Source organism: Nicotiana attenuata, chromosome 2 (genome assembly GCF_001879085.1).
Source record: "Nicotiana attenuata strain UT chromosome 2, NIATTr2, whole genome shotgun sequence".
NCBI classification, from domain to species: Eukaryota; Viridiplantae; Streptophyta; class Magnoliopsida; order Solanales; family Solanaceae; genus Nicotiana; species Nicotiana attenuata.
In genome coordinates, this window is record NC_031990.1 from 61620781 (window position 1) to 61631889 (window position 11109).

General features: G+C 36.8%; 2 protein-coding genes across 2 annotated transcripts in view; one reads left to right on the forward strand and one right to left on the reverse strand.

Moving 5' to 3' along the window:
• Positions 1-5781, forward strand: part of LOC109211284 — a gene marked incomplete at its 5' end in the record, with an annotated part of 11678 nt that extends 5897 nt beyond the window's left edge. The window contains 8 exon segments of the mRNA XM_019374808.1: positions 643-761; positions 887-1014; positions 1686-1859; positions 4221-4437; positions 4513-4592; positions 4729-4816; positions 4956-5049; positions 5122-5781. Of these exon segments, the coding sequence (XP_019230353.1) occupies positions 643-761; positions 887-1014; positions 1686-1859; positions 4221-4437; positions 4513-4592; positions 4729-4816; positions 4956-5049; positions 5122-5437 (1216 nt within the window).
• LOC109211293 (cytoplasmic 60S subunit biogenesis factor REI1 homolog 1-like) lies at positions 6467-9466 on the reverse strand. The gene is made up of 5 exons (XM_019374819.1): positions 9243-9466; positions 7719-8303; positions 7466-7635; positions 7139-7357; positions 6467-7059 (listed from the first exon to the last, which is right to left on the reverse strand). The coding sequence occupies exons 1-5, from the start codon at positions 9345-9347 to the stop codon at positions 6900-6902; spliced, it is 1239 nt and encodes a 412-aa protein (XP_019230364.1). The 5' UTR covers positions 9348-9466; the 3' UTR covers positions 6467-6899.

Consider the following 11109-nt stretch of genomic DNA (forward strand, 5'->3'; position numbering starts at 1 on the left):
GGGGGGACGAGTAAGAAACAGGTCTGGGCTGCTAGCGATTTGGAAGAAAAGGTTTAGACTTGATACTAGCAGGTTTGAGGAAAATGGGATTCATAATTAGTACATACGATAAGCAAGTCCAACTAGATAAAGCGGGTAGGGTTCTCTCAATAGCTACATCTTGTGGTAAGTGTCATACCAGAAGCTGAGCTCATGTAATACAGGTGATTGCCCATTTTGCATTGAATATGGTGGTAGATGCTATGACTTTGTACTTTCCCTAGAACTGCGGAGCACTTTCACTTAAAAAGTCCATTCATCCCTTTACATGTACGTTTGTAAATAAGCATACAGTTTGCATATTTTTGCTTCTTTTTAATGTATGCATGTCTATGTTTTTCATAGAAAAAGACAGAGCTTCTTCTTTGTATGTTTGTCTTCAATATAATCGTTCCTTTACGAGTTGTCCTTAAATACTGCTGTGGGTTGATGCATGCTGAAGGAAAATTGAATAGGACTCCAACCCTTTGACAGTCAGATGACATGCATGTGTAGTATTCGAGCAAAATATGGGGAAAAAAAATAGAAAAAGAGAGCGGAAAAAAAGATGGTTATTTTTGTTTAAATTTCTTTCTCAACCTTATTCTAATGCTAACTTTGCAGGAATGAGCGTGATAGGTTAGTAACAATCATCAACTCAAGGGTTGTTGATTTTTCATCACTAGAAGGAGAAGGCAGTTTTGGTTTGCGCTCCGCAATACCTGATCAAGCAATTGCAGATGGTAATAACACAAAGAATCTTTCATTCTCAAAAAAATATTTCAAAGAATCTTTCATGTGGTATGGCTGCCGTTCTTCCCACAGAGTGTTTGCATAAAAGCTGAATAGTCATCTATGTCTCATTCAGATACACTGGACCTCAGCAGTCGTGCAATTGTAGAAGCAAGGAAATGGTTAGAGGAAAAGAGAGAGGAAAAGAGAGACGGACTGGGTTTAGATATTACTCACGGAGGTTTAAGCTCTGGAGTTAAAAACGTGAGTAAAATCTTTATCTCTCTGTGTAAGTCTTTCATTTTGCAACCATCACATGGTTTATTTTAATTTACTACATTATGATTTCCCAGCTTTACAACAACAACAACAACAACTACCCAGTAAAATCCCACAAAGTGGGGTCTGGGGAGGGTAATGTGTACGCAGACCTTACCTCTACCCCGATAGGGCAGAGTATGATTTCCCAGCTTTATTAACTTGAAATTGTTTACAGTATTTTTTTCTTCACTGGCACGAATGTCTTCCTGTAGTTTCTTGACCAGATTTGTGTCCTCTGTTTCACATACCTAACCTTATTTTCCTTGAGTCTCTACATACTTTAGCTTGTAAATATGAAAAAAAAAAAACTTTAAGAAGAGGTCATTGTGAGTCTAAATTGATTCTGGATACTTGAAAAATGAGATAGTCTCTTTCCCGCTTAGTCTTGAATTTAGTTGCGTAGTTTATATGTGTATTTTATCTGTAATATTAATGCTACTTCTAACTCTCATCATTTACGGTAAGGAGCTTATTGTTGCTAGTTGTTGCCTATGTAATATTTGCCTGAACAAAGATTTCTATTTTTTTCTGCTGTCAGCTATGTGATACCGCAATGGAGCCTATGTAATAACTTGTCTTGATGCTGTCTTTGATATCTTGCTTGTGTAACGTAGGTGGATGATACTTTTGGCTCACCGGTAGATATGGCTAAGTCATATATGAAGGTTCGTCCTCCATGGGCCTCTCCTGCTGTTGATCATAGTGGACTTGGAACCCCCTCACATCTGAAGGCAAAGCTCTTTGAGGAAGGAACACCGCATAGTGGGGATTCTTCCTCTTCCTTAAAGGTATTTGAAGATTTCGGAATTGCGTTCATTGCTGCCATTTCACATTCAATTTGGAGGATGTTCACCCTTATTTACGGAATGGTGGTTATGGTTCAGAAATAATATTTATGGAATGGTGGTTAAACCTTGGTTTGCTAACATTAGACAACAATGTCCTAAATTACCACTGCAAGATTTGATGATTCAAAGAGCCGAAATTTGGTTAGTTATTTCAGATAGAACTGATTTGAAGGATTTGAAAAGCAATAAATTGGAGACTCGTGCTATTTTCTTGTTAGAAAGTTGAAAAAAATAAGATGAGAAGGTGACAGAGAAGAAAGGTTGCTTAGATGCTGTTGAGAATAATGTGTATATTAGTTAGAATCAATTAGGGAGATAATGTTTAATTGTAGTCATGTAGTCTTAATTTGTTTCCTAGGTTAAAAAAGTTGTTTGTACTGTTTAAACATCCAATAGCTTAGGAGAACGATGAAGCTTCTCTTTCCTGTGTATTCTCTTTCTCACATGGTATCAGAGAGCAGGAAGAGATTCTGGCTTCTAGTCTCACCGCCACTCATTTTCAAAAAGAATCTCCGCATGCTTGGCCATGAAAAGAATCAAGCCCACACATGAGGGGGTGTATTGATGAGATAATTAAATAATAAAAGTGTGCTCTTTTTAACATCATAAACTTTTAGATGAGATGGTGACACACTCACAAACGTGGTGCTTTTTGGTTTATATCGTAGTTAGAAATTGATGATGCTTTAATCTCTTGTATACCATTTAGTTGAGTTCGTTTTTTGAATAAGAGCATATCTTGTCATTAGGTGAAGAAGGGATGCTAAGGAGAATTCTAATGTTCTATGCCTGAAGTAAAGAATGAGTAATTATGGCCTAGGATAGAATGGAAGGGGATGCAATAGCTGTCATAAATCCAGCCTTGGATCCATTCCTCTTGCTTGTCATTTCCACTTTTCCTTGTATACTAGAGGGCTAAATCATGGGGCATCTATTTGATATTTTGGTGTAGAATAATGGTTCTTCATTTTCCTGCTTTCTTCTTATTACAATTCTGCTTTACTTTCCTTTTTCTTTATCTACAAATTTTGGAATTGTTTTGCTTTTTTTTTTGGGAGGTGGTGGGGGAAAGTACTCGGATACTCTGTGATGACTGTTTTTGTCTCTTACATTCCAAACTTCCTACCTCTGTCAGGTGACAGACTAAACTTCTAAAAGGCTTATAAAATGAATTTCCATTACTCCCTTCTACTGCATTCTCTCTCTTTTGGTGGCTCCTACTGCATTGTTGTCTCATGAGTGGTTCATTTTCCCTACGCACTTATGTGTTGCCTTCATTTTGAAAGAACTATGATAGGTTTTGTAACTTTTGCATTATTTGATTTTTGGATTATTGCTGATAATAAAGGTAGCTAAAGCTCTTCGGAGATTTATCATGTTGACCTCAAGAATTTCTCAAAAACGTCTTGATGCTTTTGACTGTGAATTTTGTCTCCTAATGGTTGTTTCCAGAAGAGGCAAATCCACGATTTGAAGTTTATGGGTTCCTATGGCGACCTTAAGTCAATATACATTAATAATTAGGTCCACACTCAGATATTGATATATATTTTGTGGATTTTTAATACATATACAAGGTTTGGACAAAAGCTACTGGTTTCATGTGAACCGTAGGATACATGGTACATCCGCCCCTGCTTGCCTGTTTAGTTGTTGCTCAGATACTGTTCCATTTTTTATGCGCAGTTGATGTGTTTTTTTTAATTTTCTTAATAGGTAAAACACTTTTGTTAAAACCTTTCTCCCTCGACAATACCTTTTTCCTTGGAAATCTATATCTTATATTATGTCATGTTCCGAGCTATACCTTTGATCACGCTTTATGACTTGAGTAGTGATTTGAAGGAGGCTCCATGCTTCTGAACTTTGTAAATCGGGCATGTCATGTTGCCAAAGATGACGAAACAGCTACCAAGTAGTAGTAAACTTTTACTTAATCAATTTTCTATTATTTCCTCCTAGGCTTACCAGTAGTACTAAGACTATTTTTATATTATCTTAGTCATGGTTCTTTATTATTACATGTTGTTTGTTGTTATTGTTGTTGTGTCGTTCACGCTCGTCACCATAATACATTGTTGTCACCTTTGTGTACTACTTGGTTGCTTTATCTTATCTCTACTATTCCTTGAGCTGAGGGTCTATCGGAAACAACCTCTCTATCTTTATAAGGTAGGGGTAAGGTCTGCGTACACACTACCCTCCCCAGACCCCATTTATGAGATTACACTGGGTTTGTTGTTGTTGTTGTTGTTGTTGTTGCTGCTATCTTCTGATATGTGTTTTGCAACTGGATCACAGAAAATGAATTCTTTTGCATCTGGCTCATGGAATATTCATGATGAAATACGAAAAGTACGGTCAAAAGCAACTGAGGATCTGTTACGTGCTCGCCCTTCCAAGGCAGAACCAAAATCTGCAGTTGGTAATTTGACAGGAACTAGTACCAGAGAGAAGATAAATAGCTCAAGTTCTTTGAGACTTACTAAACTGTCAGATGTACCAATTAAGTGGTCAGGTGTGTTAAGCTCTAATCTTGCCTCCTGCTGCAAATTACTAGCTTTCTGCTGAACCTCATCTTTTCCCCTTTCAGATGTGGAAATAACACAAGATGGTGGAGAAAATATCACTCAGCCTCTACATCCTGCCTCTTCTGTTCAGCTCCATGACCAGGTAATTGTTTTAGGGGTTTCAGTTGCCTTATTCAGTATTTGCAACATATGGACTATAAAAATATAGCATCTCGTATGGACAACAGAATATCATGTTCGCTTTATACTCTTGTCCTAATACTATTCAAGCTTTACAGGGTATTGAGGTAAGTAGGGTTGGCGAGCATGCTGCTTGTGAATCGCACAGGCCCAATGGTCCAGCTTTCCCCTCAGAGCACAGTGATGGTACTTGAGGCCATTCTTTATAATATGTTTGTTGGTTTTATGATGTGAAGCTAATTCGAAGTAATGGGTTCAAAAGTTAACTATTTACTTCTTACCAGGACAATTTCTCTTACACATCTAACTGTTTTTACGTGTTCAGGTCTTCATATAACTGGCGCTGATGCACAGGAAGTGACTCAAACAAATGCAGCACAAAGTTCTAATGGCTATACATCAATAGAAATAGAAGCTAGGTAAAAAATTAATGACGTAGCTCTTTTAGATTTCTGTAGCTGGAACCACAATAATGCTGGTTCTGTCGACAGTTTGTCTGCAGGTCTAACATCAGGACAAAACAATGTGCATGTCGGCGGTGAGAAGCCGAAACCAGGAATGTCGAGTCAGCAGAAATTAACTGAATCTACCCAAGTCGAGGATAAGTGTGAGCTTCTTAGCGAATCTGCTGTGGATGTACCAGAAATGAACGAAACAACCGACAGTCCAGCTGCTTCGATGCCTAGTGAGGAATTATCACAGGAGGAACCGGGTTTGGTACGTGAGTTGGCAAAGAATGGCAAAGTTGTGAAGCAACAAGGAAACAGACCAGTCAGAAATGTGAGAAAGACTAGAGCAAAGAGGTAAATGATGAGATACGCAGACCAGGCAGTTTGTAGACCTGAAGCTTATGTATATTAGCTTGAAGAAGAAATCTAAGCTATTGTAGGAGTATACTTGATTAATTTAAGCTATTGTAGGAGAATCCTTGATTCATCTTTTCCTTTCTTTGTTGACCATGTTGTGTAGTTGTATTCTTAAGTTCGTGTAGGGGACTATTACCAATATTCTCTCTCTCTCTCTCTCTCTCTCTCTCTCTCTCTCTCTGTTGTGTGTGTTAGCACAAAAATATGATGTTGCTTTCCAGGTTTTCTGTAACAAAATTATTTTTCTGTTGAATCGCAAAAGTATGCTTTTATAGCATTTAGATCTAACCAGGAGGCAAATCTCTATTAATTCCCATTTAGGGTACTGAGGATTGATTTTTGCTAAGGGGATATTTGGGAGTTCATGCCTTTTCAGATGTTTTAGGTTTAGATTTTAAATCCCAAACAATCAAGATTCAACTACTCAATATATCTCTAGTACCTTCAAGCAGACAGATCAAGAAAATTGTTCTCGAAGTCTGCTTTGATCTTTTGTCAGACTATGATTCAAAACTTTCCACTTTGGCCACTTCAAATATGATTCTTCGTCCTTGCTTAAGTCATAACTCAGAGTGACTCCCCCTTAACGTTTATTTCACAGATTGGAGAGAATAATTTTTGGAGCAGATGTAAACTTTTAATTAGAAATGCAGGTAAGACTGCGTACTATAGACCCTTGTGGTCAGGCCATTCCCCGGACCCTGTGGTCAGGCCATTCCCCGGACCCCGCGCAAAGCGGGAGCTATGTAAACTTCTAATTAGATTGTTTCCCTTTTGGTTTTTTCTTTTTCTACCTTCTCTTCCATGAGTTTCTGCCATTAAATCCATTCACAATATCGAATTGCATTCGTTTCTTATCGTACAAGCATTTATTCTTTCCTTAGTTTTGGCTCTTCCCTCTGATTTTCTTTCTTTTTATGGGAAAACATTTGTTAAAGGAAGTGATGTAAATACATGAAATGCTATTATAGAAGCTAACGGAATATAATAAAAAGTTACAAAACAACTTCTACAAATGACCATAAAAGCTGTGAAGAATTAGAGAAAGCATGATGCTGAAACTTTGAGAAAATGTTGTCACTTCCACACCAAAAAAAAAAAAATTCCCAGTTCACCTAGCAAAATCAATATACCTAATACAGATAAGAGAGAACCTAGCAAGATGATCAACTCTTAATCAACTTTACTTTCCTGTTCTCCAGCCAGGTGAAAACTTAAGACCATGGATCTAATTCAATTAATCCACCTACCAATTTCCAGCAAGGAGTTTACCAATCAACCGTCTGAGAAAGAAAACAATATTGCTATATGGTGTATCCAAAAACCAAAGTTGCTAGATAAATATTATAGCACTCGTACAAATATTGCAAGATAAGCCGTATAGTGCATTCATATGGAAGGGACTAATATGGTATATTTTTAGGGAGGTTACGAATGACATTGCTTTTCATGCCAATCTTAGAGCGCATTGCATCTACGCCACATCTGTTCATGGCCTTCAACACCTTCATCTTAACCATGTGCACCCTCGACTGCACGGTTGCTAGACCCATGCTTCGATACCTGAGATGAGAAAAGATTGTTTGCTTAAATGACTAATATTAGGTGTCAATGCGCGCCATGTAACAAGTCAAATATATACCTCGAGGCTAAGGCAGCACTTAAAGCTATATCATTAGTGCGCGTAGGCCTTGGCTTCTGGCGGTAGTATCTCAAAAACTCTCGTGATCCAAGTGCTTTAACAGACGCTCCATCATCAGTTCTTGTGGTTATTATGAGTTCAGATCCACCACTTCCAAGTTCCACACTGTTGTCAACATCGTTGGACAAAACGAGCTGCTTTCCAGTTGCATCCATATAGCTAGAATATGGGAAATACAACTCTTAGTAAATATATAACAAAAGGAGAATGATAATTATATGCATTCTAGTCTTAATATCTTGGAAACTATCTTATCAACAAGCATACCTGCTGCTATAGTCATAAAACTCTTCTAAATCCGCTTCTTCATCATCACCACCATCACCATAACGCACTTTGCAATGACTTTTTGCTTCCATATGCTTCCGAGCTGCTTCTAAACTACTGAAAGGGTGACATCTATCGTTGCAATACAGACACATAAAATCCCTTTTAACCTGAGGAAATAAAAAATGCATAAATAAGTATATCTAAATAATCTTGAAGAAACAAAAAGAAAAAAGATACCTAAAATATTTACCTTGAGACCAAGATAAGTAAGGAAACCTTTAGGATCCTTCAGATACTCGACATCAGGAATGAAGAACCCATGCTTCTTGTGCATATGGGCCATGCAACTTTCTATCGCATCGTGTTTTAAATCACACATGAAACAACAACACGGATCCAACTCATCAATGTGTTCATCAAGATCACTATCTTCATCGATAGTACCATTAGGAGTACTTCCGTTCATCTTTAATTGATTCAACGCGATAGTCGCCCCACCAACCATCTCTTCTTCTGAATCGACCTCCTCCCACTCGCTTTCATCACTTCCATTAATATCTTCATCTGCCCTGTCGGAAGGCTCATGTGAAGGTTGGCGTGGAAGAGGCTTGATGATAACACTATTCTCATTGTGATGACCTGGCTCTCGCGAAGCCCGTGCTAAGTGACTTTTAGATTGCAGATGCTGAGCATGAGCCTTAGAACTTCTGTATTCTTTGCCACAATTACCACAGCTATATAGCAAAGGAGTTTCGCTTAATCGTCTATTTTCTTCTGCAAGTGCAGATTGCCTGGCTATAAAGAGTGCCTCTGTCAATCCAGGAACTCCGGCAACCTGAGATAAAAGTCAAGGAACACAACAATGAGTATTATCCATGCACAACAATGTCACAAACAATGGCGACGACACAAATTACTCCCCAGATTCTAAAATGAAAGAGCTTCTTTTTAATACCCAGTAATCCCCAGCCAGTTAGTGCACAGTTCGAAACTAGGTGGATAATGATTCCGCTCCTCTACTCTTCTTCACTTAAATACCGACCTTTGGTCAAAGCAGGGTTTGAACCCGTGATGTGCGCCTAACCCGCACATCACGAGCTACGCTCTTACCACTAGACCAAAGAATTCTAAGATGGGTGAGTAATGCAACAATTAACGCGTTTGCTCCTCTACCCTTCTTCACGTAAATACCAACCTTTGGTCAAAGCAGGGTTCGAACCTGTGATATGCTCTTATCACTAGACCGAAGAATTCTAAAATGGGTGATTAATGCAACAATTAGCCTAATTTTGCAAAATGCAACTCTCTAATCATCATTGATTTCAGTTGCTCAACGAACTTGCATCAATGGCAAAAACAGAACACCTCACCTAAAAACTTAATTCTCTCATCTAAAAACTTAATCACACCATTCAACAAAGTACAACACAAAGGAAAGAAAATATCCCATCAAAATACACAGGAGAAAAAAAAAATGAATCTTCACGCAAGAAAAATCATTCTAAATGAACAAAAGCATAATTCTAAACAAAAATGATCAACGCAGAACTCCAAGAAAACCAAATCTAGTATTCATTTTCAAGTACTAGCAAACATGATAGAGATCATAATCAGTCATAAAAAAGTAAAAAATAAAAACCAAACAAAGAAAACAGAGTTTTTGCAGGCAGTAAAACACAAAAGAAAGAAGAAATCCGATAAATACACTGAAACAAGAAGTATGCAACAAAAAAATGATTTTACTTTTAAAAAGAAGGTATTTATTTAGCAGTACCTTGCGTTTAAGATTGTAACGGTGCCATTCAGATTTGTAATGAAGTTTTTGCTCATTTTCGTCGAAAAACTCCTTGTTACAGGCGTTACAAGCTAAGCCCCGCATTTCAAATCTTTTTCTATTTCCTACTTTGTTTGAGTCGAATTCCGTTTGAAATTGAAGGCTCCATCTCCAAATATAGCAGCGTAAGGAGTTGTTTGGCGCTGATCACAGGTCGGCCAAATGCTGTCGCAAGCACAAACGTATTTGCCAGATACTAGGGGAAAGGGTTTTTGGCACTTTTGGTCCTTGTGTTTTCAGTTAATATAAAATTTATCCCAAACAATTGGGAGTTGTCAAAGTTAGCTCATTATAATTTATTGAGTTTGGATATAAATTGGTTGATGTTTGGAAAAAAAAAAAGCATTATTTGAAGGTAAGTTAAAAAATAGTATTTGAAAATTAACTGAAATAATCTCCACCTACTATGACGAACATGTTATGAACAATAAAAGAAGAAGAATATTACAGAGAAAAGTAGGGACAGAGAATTCTTATTGATTTTGGTATCAATTACAATAGAATAGGAGGCGAAAAGTGACTTAGCCACCAAGTAAAATTCTTACAATCTCTCTAAAATATAGACATTCACCTTAAATAAAACTCTATTTATAACAGAACATAATATTTTTAAATATTTAAACAATTAGATTACTTATTAGGTAATTATATTCTGATAGACATTAATGTGTAAAATGATAATAGTAATAACTAACATGCTACAAGTTATAGCGTAAGAATCTTTACATATACTATAACTTCATAAATTGGGCTAAAAATATGCTCATTTTCGGGTCAATTTGAATAAATGTTAGAACATAGAAGAAAATATATTTTTGATTTGATTTTACTATTTCTATATAATAGAAAAGCTGGAGTTTCGATGTGGCTTCTTAGAGTCATTTAATGAAAAGCTGAGGCTAATTTCGTCAATTCACCTATTATCATATGAATTGTACGTACGTGGCTATTATTTCTACAAGCCACCGCACCTCTATAGGGACATCAGCCGCTTGACGAATGTCCAGGTTCTACCTCCGCTCTTTTCATATTCTCTCAATATGACTTTTCCAATGTTCTCTATTCGCTTTTCTATCATCTCTACTTCAAAGAGTTATTTTATTTGATTTTCAGTTTGGACTTGACATAGAACCCTAAGTATTGAAAAGAAGCCTTTTAATTCTCTGCATCTTCTTCATTTCTTCTTATCTTCTATGATGAATGTTCTAATTTCATGTCCGCTCCTCTCAATTTTTGCCTAAATTTTCTTATCCTTTTTTCTTTATTTTTTTCCTTTCGGTATTTTTGTTGGGTTCTCTTCATACTTCTTGTAGTTATATGTTATCATTTGCTTCTCTCTCTTTGCTTAATTTCTATTCTCTCGCTTTTAATTTTTCTTTGTTGGAACATTCTTTTTTGCTTTATTTATTGGAAAATAAAATCTTGGATGTTGTTAATTAATACTGAATATTTTTACTTTTGGTGTTTGGCAGGCTACTTTTGTTTAGGATTCATCGGTAAAGGCGCATGATCATCATTGTTTCTGGGTTGTTGTACACCCAAGGGTCTTATGAGACTTTATTGAAGTTTGTTACGGGGGAGTGATGGGGTTCTAAAGCTTGAGCTGTTGAATTTTCTTTCAGGAAAGCTTCTGAAATTTGTCAATGCAGTCAACAAGACTTTGTAGGTATTGCTTTATGCTTTAAAAGCTTTGAATTGAAATTTCATGCTCGCTCAGGATACCCTCACTATAATGAATCAAGATAGTTATCTTGGATGGAGATTAAGATCGACTTAATTAGAATTGGTGATTTTGTGAAACATATGC

Coding starts and splice junctions, on each gene's coding strand:
- LOC109211293 (XM_019374819.1), bottom strand. CDS start 9,347: ATGCGGGGCTTAGCTTGTAACGCCTGTAACAAGGAGTTTTTCGACGAA. Junction 7,636..7,718: donor TTACTTATCTTGGTCTCAAG/GTAAATATTTTA, acceptor TTATTTCCTCAG/GTTAAAAGGGATTTTATGTG. Junction 7,060..7,138: donor AGTGCTGCCTTAGCCTCGAG/GTATATATTTGA, acceptor TTCTCATCTCAG/GTATCGAAGCATGGGTCTAG.